Source organism: Amblyomma mixtum, chromosome 3, assembly GCF_055824585.1.
Source record: "Amblyomma mixtum isolate Tamu chromosome 3, ASM5582458v1, whole genome shotgun sequence".
Classification (NCBI taxonomy): domain Eukaryota; kingdom Metazoa; phylum Arthropoda; class Arachnida; order Ixodida; family Ixodidae; genus Amblyomma; species Amblyomma mixtum.
Window position 1 is genome coordinate 13,503,326 of NC_143014.1, and position 17,309 is coordinate 13,520,634.

The 17,309-nt window shown below is 50.1% G+C and overlaps 1 protein-coding gene across 5 annotated transcripts in view; it reads left to right on the forward strand.

Annotated features, from left to right (window-relative positions):
• RhoBTB (Rho-related BTB domain containing) overlaps positions 1-17,309 on the forward strand; it is a 451,872-nt gene that overhangs the window by 426,606 nt on the left and 7,957 nt on the right. For all 5 annotated transcript variants that reach the window (XM_089578199.1, XM_089578196.1, XM_089578195.1 and 2 more), the window contains 4 exons: positions 7,290-7,408; positions 7,512-7,829; positions 16,251-16,399; positions 16,482-16,615. In XM_089578199.1, coding sequence (XP_089434325.1) covers positions 7,290-7,408; positions 7,512-7,829; positions 16,251-16,399; positions 16,482-16,611 — 716 coding nt within the window. In that variant the 3' untranslated portion in view covers positions 16,612-16,615. The remainder of the gene's footprint in view (positions 1-7,289; positions 7,409-7,511; positions 7,830-16,250; positions 16,400-16,481; positions 16,616-17,309) is intronic.

Consider the following 17,309-nt stretch of genomic DNA (forward strand, 5'->3'; position numbering starts at 1 on the left):
AGGTCGTCCGACTGTGGCATTGGCGCGAGAACTGCCCTCAGATCATCTGCGTGCCGACCCAATTTTTCCCTTCGGCTGCCATTTCCCGGGATGCCCCGACCTCTCTGAATAAGCGTCTCAAGCTGGATTTTAAGTCTAAGAGCTTCAATCCCGAGCTCCTTCTCCCTCAAGTGCGTGTTGCCCTGGCCGTTCTCACACGCCGATGGGTTACTACTGCTTTGCCCATCCATAGTCGTCACATTCTCCGAGTCCTCCGCGTCAGAGTCCACATCACTAGTGTTTTGGTCTCCCGCGCGCAGCTTCTGTGCTCGGGTAGTGATTGACATCGCGTTCCCGGAGAAAACGGGGAAGGGCCCGCCTGTGTTCCGCAGACTTCTCGCTCGCGTTGCGTTGCGGCTGGACCCGTGCCTCAGTCTTTCCGCTCTCCACGTCCAGCTGGTGGCAGAATGGTGGGAGTCCCACCGGTGCTCACAGCGGGCCCGTCACGTCTCCCAGGCCGATGAAGTCGGCCGCCGCAGGTGCCGCCGAAGGCGCAGCACTTCGCTCCGCCGGTCTCCTTTCGCTCGCTCCTTGGCGCTGTCGTGAAGTCTTGGCTCCAAGGCCCCTCGCAAGGGTATCGCCTCACTTGGACCTTGGTCTCCGGGACTCTTCACCAAGGTGTTGCCCCGTCAGGCTTCCGGAAGGTACTGCCTCCAACCGCTCGCAGAAAGCCGCTCGGACTATCCTGGTCACGGCACCAGTTAAAGAAAAGTCGGATATGGCCGGTTGGTCTGATCGTACGTTGGTCAGCGGTACTTCGTCCGCTCGTCCGGCGACACGTTGCCGGTTGGGGCAGCAATTCCAAACTTCTTGAGACAAAACTGATTTATTGGAGACGGAGCAAAACAAGAACTTGGAGAAAAAGGCGGGCTAAAAAAAAGGGCTTTTAAAAAGAAGGGCCGTAAGAAAGCGGCCGAGACTGGGACTCGGCGCGCTCCTCCCACTCTTTGTTTGCAGCGGTTTTTATCCCCTCGATAATTGGGCGGAGCTTTAATAAACCGGCTCTCGCCCAATTCCAATCAATACTGCTGCAGTGGCACTGCACATACAAGTAGGCGGAGCCCAGTGCTCGCCAGAGCCCGACTCTAGAGGCGCCAGTAAGTCCACTGCTTAGCTATTTCTGAAGTCGCCGACCTCACTGACTCCCCAGAATCTCCTTTCAACGGGAAACGGTCGTCGGCCCCTTGCGGCCCCGACATGGCTGTTCGCGGTCTTTCTTTCCAATCCCCGCGGGCTTGAACAGCGTCCGAAGCGCGCGACGCGCTGTCGCCATTCCTAACCCCTCCAGACGGACACGGTAGGGGGAAATTAGCCACTGGCGCCATAGGCGTCTAGCTTAACACCCGGCTTGCTGGCACGCGGTGGACATACTCTAAATTCGAATCCGTCAGTTCAGGTAGATCCAGTTTACATGCTAGGTCATTTAATTTCTCAAAGAAGTTTTCATTATCTTCCTTGATCATGCCGTGGATTTCAAGGTTGTTTCGACGGCTGTATTGCTCCAGATAATTCAGCTGAAGCTTCATGTCTTTGACGTAAGGAAAGTTGCCAGACTCGATTGCTGCTACTCTTTTTTGCATATCAGCAACATTCTTGTCGTGAGCGTCCATCTTTTCTAGAATTTTGTCATACTTATCAGGCACAAGTGCGATTGACGCCTCAATTCCATCTACCTTTGATATCAGTTCAGAAAGCGCCTCAACCTTAGCCACTAGTGGAACAAGCAATGAAAGCTTTTCGTTTATGTCATTCAGCTTGGATTCAAGGTTAGGATTTTCTGGCGTTGTGGAAGTCGATCCACTCCGTTTCTTTGCATTTTCACAAGTCTTACAGTTCCAGTTAGCCTTTAAAGGGGCTGCGAAACACTGCTTGGGGGAATACCGGCTATACTTCAGGTGGATTCTTTATGTCACACAGATGCTGACCTAAAAAGAATGACAGGAATCGATGCACAGGAACGGGAGTTATTCAATGAAGAAATTTCAAAATACAAGCAAACAAAACGCTGCCCTCAACTCGATTTTGGCGGGGCTTCCCACTCCTATTTCGCTCTCCCAATGACGGCACCTGGCGCAACCAATCAAAACGGCCTGCCAGAGCACGTCGCGGAAGTTTGCATTCCATGGTTGCCTGCTCTCTGCAACTCGTTCTTGCTGAGACTGGCAGCGTCGTTTCCGTGCCAGAGCCCCTGGTGGTGTATTTTTATTTTACTTGCTTTGCAGGGCTTTTATCTATGACAAACAAGTTGTTTTTGTTTATCTAATGGAAAACGCAGACAGGTGACAAAATGTGTCTCTATTTAATCACACAATTTGCAGTATATTTACTGTTTGTCAATCATCAAGCTCGTGCCAGGTGATGTCATATCCGCTGCTAAAACCCGCCACTGTGTGGGGACACCATCAGAGCCATGAATTTGTCTTTGGGAGGGCATTACAATATAAAAAAAAAACGGAATATATGCGGCATTATCGACGCTAATAGCCCTATTTTAACTCACTATATGCGATCAACAGGCAGAACAGTCAACTAAGATAGTGTTTCTGGGCCCCTTTAAAGAGTCGGCCTTCTTGCGATATTGATTAGCACTGACACTGGAACATTCACCAATATGATATGTATGTCGGCATGATATGCATGTAATAGACAATCCATCGCTAGCTATTTCTTCGTGGCATGATAAACATTCCGACATATTGAGAATATATCAGTGCAGCAACAGCAGCAGCAGCGGAAGTATCAAAGTTATTAATGAATAAAGCACAGACTTTACCAACCTGCAAGTTCGATGGAAAGCAGTTATTGACGGCACTTAGATCCGTCCGCTGCTGCGGCTGCTGCGTGCAAGTGGCGATGTCCCCGGTGTTCTTCCTATAACTCGACCGCCCGTCGTTGGATCAGCTGAGTCGAAGTTCAGTGATAGGCCGGTAATCTTGATACGCTCCCAGGTGATGTGAAACAGCACCGGCGATGCGAGGCTTGGCACGATCGGCGACAACGCTTGCAAGTTCGATGGAAAGCAGTTATTGACGGCACTTAGATCCGTCCGCTGCTGCTACTGCGTGCAAGTCCACATCATCGTCTAAAGACTGTAGGCACCAAATTTTTGCTCCTGCGTTTTCTCCTTCCAAAGCACATTGGTATACACGGAGCACCCCGCGGTATTCGCTTACGACGGCTAAATAATTTACAATTGCACTTCTTCTTGACGCTGTTTCGGTTTCAATTCAACGATGACTATAACGTGTTGTTGATGTTCAGGTCACGTGAGTCACAAAAAAAAAACAGCAATATAACAGCTGATACTGTAATTCTAGCTATTGAAGCAGGTTGGTTAATGGTGTACTGTGTCAGAGCTACCTATCAGCACTTATATTTCCGGTATTTTGTGCATCACGTCGCCCTAACATCAGCCAACGTTACAACCATCGGTCAGTTCATGAAACCAAAACTGAAACAGCATGAAGGAAGAAATTCAATTATATATTATTTAGCGGTCCTAGGCGAAAACCACCTAATGATCCATGTATTCTAATGTCTAATGCATCATTTGAAAGAAGAAAACACGCAAAAAATACGTCTCCATAGTCCTCTAAACCCGCCTCTTCGAGGCTGAAAAGGCTGCCTGCGCGCAGTCTCAGAATTGATTCTCACAGAAAGAAAATGCGCGCTTTTATAACGCGCGGGGAAACGAACTTTAAAGGGAATATGCAACGAATTAAAAGCCGCTTGTAAATGTTTTCACTGCTTAGAAATGATGCTAAGAAGCATTCACACAAAGTATGAGTCTTCGGAACTGAGCCGGCGACTTATTATGAATTTTTAAAAACCCTATTTTTTGGAGTTCGCGGTCCGATTGGTGTGCTCGTAGTGACTTTTTTTGAAACTGAAATCGTGAAAATAGACGTCACTAGTCCCGTGACGTCGGCAGGCCACCACACGCTGTCATTCGTTGGAGCCGCGGCAGCCACGACGTCACGGGCACACGTCCGGTAGCCGTGAAAATCGTCTGCTCGCGCCGCCACGCGACCCCCTCGGGCAACCACGAGCCAGGGCAATGCTTTCGCGCATATGCTTCCAACCTCTTTCTATCGGAAGTTCCGGAGCAATAAAGTCCCCTGCGTCGATAGAAGGGGTGTGTTTCCGGAGAGACGCTGCCCACATTGCTGCTGGGGTGCTGGGTGCGACAACCGGAAGTCGCAAGCGGAACGTCAGCGAATGACGTATTCATGGACGGAGCCCACTCCCAGCGCTTGGCACTTGTGCGAGATTTTATTGCACACGCCCGGATTATATGACGGTTTCGCAAGGTCCCCTGAAAGTCGTATAATCAAGGTTCTACTGTATTTGGCTTTAAATTCTTTGTAGAAAGTAAGTACTACTTGTCAGTAATAGATATTGTTGTAGCTTGCTGCGTTCATTGTTAAACTTGAGCTCCGCCTCAAGGGTATGGCGAGATAGCTTATCCCGTATATGCGGAATAGGTCATTCTCTACATATACATGCCTCATACCGTTCAGCGGCTAAGCGATGCGCCACTGCCCTGGGTGCTCCCAGCGTAGGGCCTCCCAGGTTCCTGGGGGGCCAGTCATTAATTTGACTGGCAGGTTGTCATAGGTTGTTCATAGTGGGAACAGTGTTGGTCAAATGTTTAGGGGAACCCCCCAAGGTGGAGTAGATTTGTAATAAGGGAGTAATTACTCATTGACATCCAGCCGAGCGCAGCCAACGGCTGCAGAGGAAAGCTATACAGCTTCCTCAGAAACTTCTTAGTTAAAGAAAAATTCGTCCTGGTCCGGGGTTCGAACCCGGGACCACCGCTTCACCGGAGCAGTCGCTCTACCAATTGAGCTAACCGGGACGGCAAGCTTATGGTTATCCTCCACCTTGGGGGATTCCACTAAACATTTGACCAACACTGTTCCCACTTCGAGTTATTGATCAATTCGCTCTCGCCCTACCATAAGCTTGCCGAAGTCCCGGTTAGCTCAATTGGTAGAGCGACTGCTCCGGTGAAGCAGTGGTCCCGGGTTCGAGCCCCGGACCAGGACGAATTTTTCTTTAACTACGAAGTTTCTGAGGAAGCTGTAGAGCTTTCCTTTGCAGCCGTTGGCTGCGCTCGGGTGGATGTCAGTGAGCAATTACTCCCTTATTATAAAGCAGTCTATTATGCGCGTATGCAGCTCTTTTCATTTGGCTCTCGGAACTTCCGAGTTTATCTTTGCGCACCTACACGAGATCAATGTCCAAAAGACGGGCCTAGCGAGCACTACTCTTAATCACTTCCTTCTGGGTTAAAAAGAACCAACTTTTTGCAAGCCAAACTGTGGTTTCAGAACCTTTGTCGGCCAGTTTCTTATCGGTCTAATAGCGGTCTACTTGCTCAGAGTGAGCAGTATATCTCAAGCGTTACTGTGAAACTGGCCGGGCCGGGCTTCACTCCGGGATTCACGGGCCGGCCTCGCTAGAGCGATAATTTAGCGGGCCTGGGCCGGGCCGGGCTCGGGCTTCAGGTCTCGCGCCCGGGCCGGGCTTGGGCCTCAGATTGAGGCCCGTGCAGTGCTCTAGTCTGGTCCGTGCGTGTGCGCGGCTCCCGCCAGAAGACCAGCGAGCCTCGGGAGAAACGCGCCTTCTCCCGGGCTGTGCAGAGGAGGTCTCTCCGTTCTAAGAGGGGAAAGAGGGAAAGTCCCCGCGGCGGCGTCGCGGCGGGGCGCGAAAGGAAGCGGGGGCGGCGTGAGTGCCCTCCCTCGCAAACCTCCCGAACGGCGCGCGCATAACATCGCGTGATAACGCGGCCGTTACTATGGGGCAGGGGATTCATGCGTATCCCCACAGCTTCCAGCTGGAAATGCCGCTCGAAATAATCTTTTCCAGCTTGTGGTGCTTCCCAAAGAAAACGATTGCAGGAATTACGCCTTGTAGAGAAATGTCCAGTGAGCCCTTGACAGTTGGCCCTTGCATAATCACCTCAGTTTTAAACGCCTTTCGGGAAGGACCACTGCATTCAACTCATCAGCCCTGCCCCGTGCAATCATTTATTGGAATAGTCTTCCTGACAACATTGTTCACATCACAGATTATGTTATTTTCAAAGAAAAAATAAGTAGCATTTTGTTCTGAAGTGTGCTTTTTCCTGAAGTGTGTTCTGTCGTGTGTTTTTCAACTTAGTTTTTCAATTTAGTTATATTTTCTGGTTGTTTGTTTGTTACTTGTATAACGATGTTAAAATAACCATGTTCTACCTGCTTCTTTTTCCCACCCCAGTTATGTAACCCCCCTCACATAATACTCCAGTCGGAGCCCGTGAGGTATTTGAATAAATAAATAAATAAATAAACAAGAAAGTCATCCACATTCGTCTCGTGAAGGTCTTCTGCTGTGCAACTCTCCATTGCCTCCAGATAGATGCTTCACAGGACAGGCGCAGGCTATGGTTTGATGCATATCCCTGGACGAAGTACGGACCGTCAATTACCATTATTGGAGGTAGTACCCGAGGAGCATGAGGAAGTTGTCGCAACTTGGGCCGATCGCATTTTGCGAAAGAAACAGCCTACAGCTTGTCTTTGGCAATCCCTATTTCAGAGGAATTTGCAAGAAGGCGGAATGTCAGAAAAAAGTGAATGTGGACAAGAAGTGAACTGCATTCGCGTGTGCGTTAGTGATTTCAATTTAATATTGAAAAAGTGTGAAATGAAACACATGGCTGCTAATGTCCGAGAACACTGGCACTCAAGCTCATTGGAGGCAGAGGCTTGCGTTGTTTCTTACTGCTGCAAGGAGGCCCGTAAAAGATCTACGTTGAGGGTGACTGTATGGAAGAAACTGCTGCAGAGAAGTGGAGCAGAAAGTTTATCCTCAGGTTACTAGTTTTCAAAAAGGAGGAAAATAATGAAAATGAGTGACACACGAGTGTGCCTCATGCCACACACTGATGCATGTGTTTGTTTGTTTTTTGTACTACTATATAGGCTTCACATGCAGCAAAGGAGTGCCTGCCTGCAGTAATTTTTGCAAAGAGAGAAATGAGAACACTACATCTCTATAAAATAAAAGTATGCGACTCATATTTCTGGTCTTGTTATGGTTTGTGTGAGGAATTTCAGAATAGAATATCAGTGTTCGGGCATTCTGTCTTGTTAAGTAAAAAAGTGCTCTTTGCTAAAAAGGGAGAATATATATCTTTGTGATGTTTTATGCAATATGTGCGGCATCTTAAGGGTCCTGGCCTGTCTTGACTTGTCTTACAGATGTGCTGTTTCAGCTAGATGATGGCTTCTGCTCAGCCCATCGGCCATTGCTGATGGCACGGTGTGAAATGATGGCAGCCATGTTCAGCGGAGACTTCCTCGAAAGCTCAGCGAAAGTGGTAGGGAATTTTGTCTGTTGTTGATATTTAAACAATGTCACTGCTTGGGATATGAGAACAAAGCGTGCCCTTCTCAATTCAATTGGTGCGGTTAACTCTGCAGGTACACTTTCCAGGAGTGAGTTGCGAATGCTTTCGGCAGCTGCTCATGTACCTGTACAAGGACGCGCTGTGCAGCCGAGTGAACGCGAGCAATTGCCTCGCGCTCCTCAAGCTGGCCGACCGGCTCTGCCTCCCGCGGCTGGTGGCGCTCATCGAGGAGCGGGTGGTCCACGAGCTCGCTGGCCGACATGCCTGCTGCTGCAAGGCTGACGAAGCGAAGAGGAGCGGGGAGGCTTCCAGTGGTGCCACTCGGAAGGGCTCCAAAGATGCTGCGGTGGACGTCTCGGAAGTGGCCCTCACACTGCTGGAGCCCTGTCAGGTCAGCATAATTGACACTGATTTCCAGCACAACTAATATGAAAAGTGAAAAACGGTCTTTTTTCTGATGGAAAGAATAACCTTTATGAAACCCATTCTATATGGGGTGAATTAGTTTATACTTAAATATAAATCCACTCCATTGAAACCCTAACTATGCATCCCCTGTTCATACGACGGATTTGCGTTTTATGGCAGATTAGTGTGGGTGAGGTGAACACCTAATGCATTAAAAGTAAAAGTTATACATGCCCTGCCTCATGCGAAAAATGGTGTGGACCCTCCAGAGGTGTTATTCTGATCTGGAATGAGTATTTTTCCAATTGCCCACCCGCGAGGCAGTTTAAGCTTGCCGGGCCAGGTCAGCTACGCTCCCTCAAAGTTTTGGTGCGACAATTCCTTTACAATGGCGGGGTGAGCCCACCTCGCTGTTCTAATGAGTACTGCTCTTAACTACTGCCCAAACGTAATCCGGGTTACAATTGGGAAATAGTTAAGAGCAGCTTCGTCTAGCCAGAGCACATAAGGGCGAGTCATGTGGACGCACCTGCCGCCCTGTATACGTTGTCAGCGCTGTATACTAATGGGGCGTTTAAAGGGGCTCCCAATAAAGTTTCGTTATGCCTAGGATGTTGAACGACGCCGCTTCACAAATATCCTCGAGCAAGAATTTTTTATTGAAAGCTGAGCTATCTGTAGTCAGCATTTGAATTTCCCTCTCCTCTCGCCACTGTGCATGCTTAAATGTACAGTCGTGAGCAAAAGTAGAGAGACCACGGCACCGGGCGCGGCTGCGGAGCCGCACCGCGGCGCTCGCTGCGAGAGTGCCCCGAGTGACGACAGACTTCACCTTATCTAGCTCGCTCGGCTACTCTGCACCCGACGGTCGCGACGAAGGAGAGCGCCTATAGTCTCTGGAGAGAAAGTAGGGCGCTCCGCTCCTCCTCCGTTTTCAGCGCGCCTTGCGGTTCGACGCCGTGCCTGCATCGGTATGCTGTTGGAAGGCACGCGCAGCTTCCACTCGACTAGCGAATCACTAGGTAGAGACGAATGCATCTAGGCATAAAATGGAAGGCACTGTGGAGCCTCGCTTCGAACACCCCCTTCAAATAAGTATTCAAATTGTCTGCCACTCACAGGCTCTTTATTGCCGCGAGAAATAAACAGTCTGAACGTAACAATCAACTAATACCTAGTGAAGTTGCCATTACGGCAATTACACCAGCAGCTCGTAGAACGCGGAGGAAGAGCAACCTGTAGAACATAGAGGTGTATGTCACAAAGTTCGTGCTTGCCTGGCCTTTTTTCTTTTGCGACCGCGGTCGCCACGGCGCAGGTCGTTCGCAGGCATGTCGCAGTACGGCGGCGGCGACTTTGCCTCCCCCCTGCGTGGACAGTTGACCCCTCGCGACGCTGGAGGGCCAAGGCTACTCGCCCCTTCCTAGTATTACCGCCGGGTAGCGAGCGCTTGCACGTTGTGGTCGGTTGAATGGCCCAGCATCTTCCCGACCTTCGCAAGTTAGCATCGCTCCACATTAGGACCGTCGCCTTCCCTCGCGTCCCTTCTCAGTCTTTTTGTGTTTCTTTTCCCCCCTTTTCAACATCTGCAAATCTTTGGCGCACTAGGCCTTAATGATTCGTTTGTTTGTTTGTTTGTTTGTTTGTTTGTTTGTTTGTTTGTTTGTTTGTTTGTTTTTCTGTTCGCCACGAGGACGCGGCTGCGGGAAATCCGCGAGCCGGGGAGTTGGCTTGGAGATTTCGGTGCGTGCAGACGTGTGTGAGGTCAGCCAGGGAAGTGGTCGGCAATCGGGCCTAGGCGAGTGTCTGACGCGTAGAGCGCGGCGACGGCGGCCCCGAAGACGCGTGGAAGATGCGTGGCCCAAGTTCGCCCGTATCAGCAACCCCCCATCAGCCCCGCGCGCCTCCGCAGCCCGACGCTCCCTGCGACCGGACCTTGCCACCCCGCAGCTAAGCCACCGTTTCTCCCCACTCGCTTTACTCTTTTCTTTGTCCTGTCGCCCTTTCTTGTCCGAACCTTTTGTATAGTACTGCTTTGTTCTTGTAACTTTGTTGTATAGTTCTCGCCCTTCTGTTTTCCTCTTGTTGATAGTTGATTGTGTTCTCATTCTGTGTTTGTAATTTGTGTCGCGCCTGTGTACGCACGCTACTTCGTTGGGCTTTGTTTTCTAACCTTTCATCTTTGTTTTTTACCGACGTAAAGAGGGGTTTGTTAAGAAACTTGCCTACGCCTCACGCCTCCGGTCAACGGCTAATAGGCGTGGCCCCCATCGCCGGTCAGCAGTCGAACCTCATCTTTTGCATGCAGGGTGGAGAAGTTTGTCGCTCCTCCCCCGCCAAACTTATACGGAGAGTGCAGTGGTGGGCAGGTTGGCCCGCATAATTATAATTTCGGCGATAACCAAACATCAAGCCGCCCACAATATCGTGACAAACTGGCGTTCACGACAGGAGTTGCTGGCCACGATTAGCCCTGGCCGGGAGGCGTAGGGTTCAGGGCAGACTTGACGTACGCGCTCAATTGAAAGCCGCGAAGAGTCGGCGCGATGGAGGACTTAGAAAGACTCATCGGGCGCGCGAAGGCGTTAGGTCTTGAGGGAGCGGCCCTTCGCCACGACGAGCGGATAGCGCTGCGCGAGCGTCGTCGCGAGGAGGATGGGTGCCGTCGTCAGGAGCTTGACAAAGCGCGCTCGGCGTGCAGTGTGCTGGAGATGCAGAGAGAGATTGAGGCTCTCCGAGCACGAGCAAAGGCTAGCAGGAGCGAAGGCAGCTTCAAACAAAATCGAAGTGTCATTGAGACAGCACGGAAGGTGCTTAAGGCCTGCAAACGACCGGCAAGGCGACTGCAGGGCGGTAGCAGAAGTGGCACCGGCAGCAGACCAGGTGGCTTTCCGGACGCCTCCCGAGCATACGTTCAAAGGGCATGAACTTCGTTTCGTCAAAGGACGAGGCGGTGAGCTCGACCATGCAATCGGGGTAGAGGTGGCTACAGAAACGCCTGAAACCAATATGCTGGAAGAGCAATTCAGACGAGTGCAGGCACCACCCTAAGACGTCACCATGGCGGCTACAGCACCGCCTGACCCGTAGGATGTTACACTGGGGCAGATATTCGAGAACAAAGATCCCGGCGAGGTCGCGGCTCCCGAGCCGCTGACCGAGCAACGAGCTATGGAATGCCCCGGCCCTCATGATGTTGAGGAAATTAAGGCCGAGCTCGACGGAGCGGTCCGATTAGAGGAGAGCTCGCGGACTGCTCAGGTGAACGGGGCTGAACAGTTATGTCAGCGAAGACGAGGAGCACTGCTCAGACGCGTCGGCTGTAGAGCCTGACCAGGAGAATGAAGCACAGCTGTGCCCCTTAGGGGAACCAGCGGATCATGACGATGCCTCAGTTCCCGCGCGGCTTGAACCGCTTCAAACAGCCGATACAGACTCGGTCGCTTTTACGGAAGAACCATTTTGCGAGGAACCAGCAGTACAGGCATGCGTGGGGGTTAAGCGAACCGGTTGCTGCGTGACTGCCGTTAACGTACAGCCGACCGCACAGCTGGCAAATGACGTCCGGTCAATAACTTCTCGCCAGTGTGGTTATTCCCACGAGCGGCCAGGTTACAATATGCTGGCCGTGTGCTGCTCACCGAAAGAGACGAACAAGCCTAGCAATAAAAAACAGTGTCCGCTTCCTTTTATTGCTTGGAAGGAGGGAGGCGGAACCTATGCAGGGTTTCTCAAAGGCGACTGAGAAAAAAGCGCAAAACGTTCGCATGCGTTCTAAAAAGGTATCGAAAAAGCTGGACGGCGCTTTCGCATTCAAACCCGACGGTTGATGCTCGAACGATCTCTCGCAACGAAGAAGTACGGGGAAGTCCCACTCAGTACCGTAGTAAAGGAAGACGCGAGGACGGCACCTTAGCTGGTACCTAGACGATCATGAGCTTTGAAGGCTCCTCCCCCTCTAGGAAGACATTCCTTTTTCTTTCTTTATATTTTGGGAGACGGCTTTTCAGTATTTTTGGGAACGTTATGCGGCACAAGATGTTTGTGTGTTGATTAACATTTCACTGTCGAACTGTTTCGACGTATGTCCAGTGTTGAACTGTTTCGACTGAAAGTGCAGTGTAGGTGTGCGTGAGGTGTGCAGTGCGCGATCCTGCCAGCCGTCGGGGAAAACTGGTGAGGCGACGAGATGGTGCGCGCTGGTGACTGTGAAGTGCGCGTCTTGCATCGATCCGTGTTTGCTTGCCCGACAATACGCGTTTGTGCATGCACGATATTTGTGATTTGTGTTTGAATGTTATTAAGAATAGCATTCTTTTCGTGGGGGTTGTGTCACAAAGTTCGTGCTTGCCTGGTCTTTCTTTCTTCTTTTGCGACCGAGGTGGCCACGGCGCCGGTTGTTCGCAGGCATGTCGCAGTACGGCGACGGGGACTTTGCCTCCCCCCGCGTGGACAGTTGACCCCTCGCGACGCTGGAGGGTCAAGGCTGAGGGCCAAGGCTACTCGCCCCTTCCTAGTATTACCGCCGGGTAGCGAGCGCTTGCACGCTGTGGGGTTGGGGAGATGTCCGTTTAATGCCCCGGCATATTCCCGACCTTCGCAAGTTAGCATCGCTCCACGTTAGGACCGTGGCCTTCCCTCGCGTCCCTTCTCAGTCTCTTTGTGTTTCCCCCCCCCCCCCCCCCTTTCAACATCTGCAAATCGTTGGCGCACTAGGCCTTAAGGATTCGTTTGTTTTTTTGGTCGCCACGAGGACGCCGCGGCTGGAAAACCGCGAGCCGGGGAGTTGGCGTGGAGATTTTGGTGCGTGCGGACTTGTGTGACGTCAGCCAGGGAAGTGGTCGGCAAGCGGGCCTAGGCGGATGTCTGACGCGTAAAGCGCGGCGACGGCGGCCCCGAAGACGCGTGGAACACGTGTGGCCCAAGTTCGCCCGTATCCGCAACCCCCCATCAGCCCCGACGCTCCCTGCGACCGGACCTTGTCACCCCGCAGCTAAGCCACCGTTTCTCCCCACTCGCTTTACTCTTTTTTTTTTGTACTGTCGCCCTTTCTTGTCCGAACTTTTTGTATAGTACTGCTTTGTTCTTGTAACGTTGTTGTATAGTTCTCGCCCTTCTGTTTTCCTCTTCTTGTTAATAGCTGATTGTGTTCACATTTGTGGAATCTACCAATACCTAGTGACCATCACAAAATGAACAAGGGAGGGGAAAAAGTTGAAACTTGGTTCAGCGCGAAAAACGAACACAAAGAAAGGAAACGACACACACGAGGCGCTACTAAGAACTGATTTATTGATATATGCAAGAAACACATTTATAGTCTTCACACGCATGCGCACAATCGGGCGGCTCCAGGCTACTTTAACAGTTTTAGATGGCTCACACTTATCTAAGCTCACACTATGTCACTGAAGAAAGCGCGGGAACCAGATAAGGAAGATAACTCTGAACATGAAAATGACAAAAGGAAAAAATATGGATGGGATATGACCAAAACATTTCGAGAATCGACAGACGAAAAAGACACGGGCCAGGAAGTTACAAGACGTTATATGACGTTGTCCAAAAACATACGCTCAGCTGAGTACAAACTTATGGAAGGGTCGCTGATGCAGTGGCTACTTTTTATAAATATGAAAGGCCTCCAAAATGACTCTTGATGTTGTGCTTTTACTCCTGCCTAAAACCTTTGCTTCTTTGAACCGTGGCGCGCAGCTGCACACCATTACGTGCGAAACAAGATTCGCAAGCTTATCTTGATTTATCAAATTTTGAGCATGCTCCCTTAAACGGTCATTGATACAACGCCCTGTCTGCCCAATATAGCACTTTCCACAGGACAGGGGGATCTTGTAAACCACTCCTAAAGCACATTTGACGAAGGCTTCTTCGTGTTGCTTTTTGCAACCGCGCTCACCATCGCCGCAGATTCGAGGGCACAGCTTCGCCAACTTATTTGGCGCGGAGAATACAAGAGGCACTTTGTGCCTGCTGGCCACTTTTTTGAGATTATGTGACACCTTATGAATATAAAGCATCACCTCAGGTTTGGGCTTTGCGCGTTCAGTTGCAGCCACGTTTCGTCGAGGGCGAAACTTCTTCAGGAGGGTTTCGGCTACTGCCGTAAGGACCGAGCAAGGGAAGCCTGCGGCCAAAAGCCTGCGCACCTGATGGTCGAAACTATCGTACATCTCGTGCGGACACGATTTCCGAAGCGCGAAGTGGAAAACCTCAGGTTGCTTGAGCCAACGTTTCGACAAGGGGACTTGTCTTCGTCTGGGCAAAGCGTTCATCATTGGCAGGGATTAAATAGGGCCATCGCTCCGAGGAGGAAGGCCCCGGGGGTGGGGAAGGAAAGTGGTGTGAGAGGGGATGCGTGTCAGGAAGGGGAGGGAGGTGAATCTTGATTCGTTAAGCTGCAATAGTGGAAAAACTTATATCCCGGGGGTGTGTAATGAACAAAGGCTTTGAAGGGGCTGCGACGGGGGGTTGGCGCTGGGTGGACCTGAAAAACTCAGATAAGGGGATTAGTCAGCGTGGTACAGGGAAATGAGAACAAGGCAAACAAAATAGGCTGGCACTGGAAGGAGAAAGAAAAGGGGGGGGGGGGGGGGCCATTTCCAAGGAAGGACAAGGCGGGGGGGGGGGGGGGGGGGGGGGGGGGGAATGGCTCGAGTTCAGAGAAAGCCAAAAGGTGGGGTCGGAGGGGGTAACAGGAATGTCATGGTTTCCGAGAACTGATAGTAGGGGAAAAGAAAAAAAAAGGTGAACAAAGGGAGAGGGTGAGAAGGCCAGAAATGTGGTGGAAGATATGACGTGGGAAGGGTGCAAAGAGCGATAGTATACTCAGAAGTACTTGTGTTTGGGCGTGTTGGTTCATAACTTTTCAGGAGGACACAGGGGCGCAACAAAAGACGCGGACATAGAAGCAGACAGGGACAAGCGCTTGTCCCTGTCTACCTCCACGCCCGTGCCTCCCATCGCGCCCTCGTGTCCTCCTGAAAAGATAATATACTTATGCGAGGTTCTAGGAAATGGTCTGAGCACATGCAAGACATTTGTTAGTTTAAAATTATGCTAACCCTGGAATGTACCTGAGAGATTCCAGGTTTCCTCTGGACATGTTAATCCCTGTTGGTTGCAGTGTTTTAAATTTGTGGATTAGGAATGCTTCTCTGTATTTTCTGTCCCTAGTCGATTTGAAGCCTGACTGAAGAATGAACAATTTGAGTTCGTCGAATTTGTGATAGCGTTGATTAAAATGGGTCGACACTGCCTTCTGTTCATTCCGTGTTGTGTCAGCCCGGTGCCCGTTTAATCTGGCACTCATTGTTTGCCCGGTTTCTCCGATATATTGTTTCTGACAGAAGGAGCACTGGAGCATGCAGATAATATTGGACGATGTGCAGTCAAAACTGGTCTTTATATCGAAACTGAAATCGCTTGCCATACTTTTAACCGTAGTGTCCCTTTGTAAATGTTTGCATGTCTTGCATCTAGGTCGAGAGCATGAAGTTACTGTCGGTGGTGGTTTCTTACCGAGCCTAGCATGCACCAGTATGTCCTTCAGGTTTGTGTTGCGTCTGTATGTTACCCTTGGTGCGTCGAGAAATATTTTCTTGAGACGGTCGTTACCAGTTAAAATGGGGTGGTATTTCCGCAGGATATTGTTTATGTTTGGAAGCGCATTTGAGTATTTCGTTATAAGTGCAGGAGGTCGTTGACTGTTAGCTTTTGTTCGTTTTTTAAGAACTACATCTCGTTTCAAAGTGGTTGCTCGTTGGAACGCATTATTAAGGGTTGTCTGTGGATGGTTTCTGGTGATTAGTGTGTTTTTTAGCGAGTGTAGGTGTTTCAGGTAGTCGTCGTCGTCGCTACATATTCTTCTTAGTCTCATTGCCTGTCCTACGAAAATACCTTGTTTGCAGTGTCTTGGATGATGGCTAGTGAAATGTAAGTATTGTGTTCGGTCAGTGCTCAAAACTAGCAAGCTCAAAACCACACTTTACAGGAAGCCCACTTTTCAGGCGCATACTTACGTTACAGGTGGTGTAATACACCTTTCCACTCGTGTGAATGCGTGCTGGCTCGGCTGTTCTGCACTTATCCGTTTACATGAAATGTCCTAGCATTTTGCACACAAAGGAAATATGAAATTAAAAAAGTCACCCGATTTGGCCCATATAAGAGCAAATAGCAGCGCCATACAGAAGTCATATCAGTTTACTAGCTGTGCTCTTAGCACGAATTGCATCCTGTCGTCCCCACCACAATCAAATTGCAGTCATGTTTCAGTCAAAGAAAACTGTTGGAAACTTGGAGTTTTTTGTACTACACAGCTAAGATTGCAGCTTACCTGGCAAGTTTGAAATAATTTGCAATTGGCTTTGCGTACCCTATGCAGATTCACAACGCAGATCAGCTTGCTGACTGGTGTTTGTACAGAATTGCCACCACCTACAAGAAAGTGTTGCAGAATCACCTCAAGCTGCTGCGCAACTTGCATCCTCAGAACCAAGCTTACCTGAATCGAAACCGCTGGCCACCGGCATGGCAAGTGGCTCTTTGTGTCTTTTGTCACCGATCTGTATCTGGCACTAGTAGTGGTTAAAAGTTTCATTTCTTGTCACCTCAGGTATGTTAAAGAGGACGAGTTCTACCAGCGAACCATGCGTGAGCAGAGCAACAATGAAAGGCCGGCCAAGAAGATCTGCTTTGGCCCTTTTTCATTCAAAGGGTCCAAGGTTCCCAAGCACCAGGCTTAGCCCAGTACGTCACAGTCTCTTTCGTGTGCTTTTGTGTGCAGCTGCCGTAGTCCCGTCTTGGACCCCTGGTGGAAAATTTCGTAACTTGCGCAGCAGGCATTTAAAATAACTGTTTTTAAACATGCCTCATGTACTCCAAATGTGCCTTGATGAAAATCGACTGTGGCTGCTGCAGTTCAGTGACAGGCAGTGAGTGCTTGGTGTTCTCATCGGTTGGAGAATGGCACTTGTTTGACACCATGCCCCCCCACTGTGTAACTGAATAATGATGCCCAGATGCACAACCCTCTAGCTGCTTTGATGTGATCCGGCCCAATTAGCTAGAGGAGGCTCCCATAATGAATGCTTATGCTGGGAATTACTAGGAATGTTTCTTGCAATAGCTAGCAACATTGCGTTCAAAAGTGCCAGTGTCACGACTCTCCGTACAAAAGGGTGTGAACGTGTCACCAGACACATTTGGCTTGCTAACTTGCTCGACCAGGTGCGGGAGCAAGCATGTCAATGCGTCAGCAAAACTTTATCACCAGATTCTTGCTTTCAGGAGAATTCAGATGTTTACTGTATTTGCACGAAGATAACGTGGATGTTTTTTTCTCAGATTTATATTTATTTTCTGAAAGACTTCAGGGTATGGGGCATTACATAAGGGATGGGCATAACAGCTACATAATGATAGCCTCCATGGCATTTGGAAA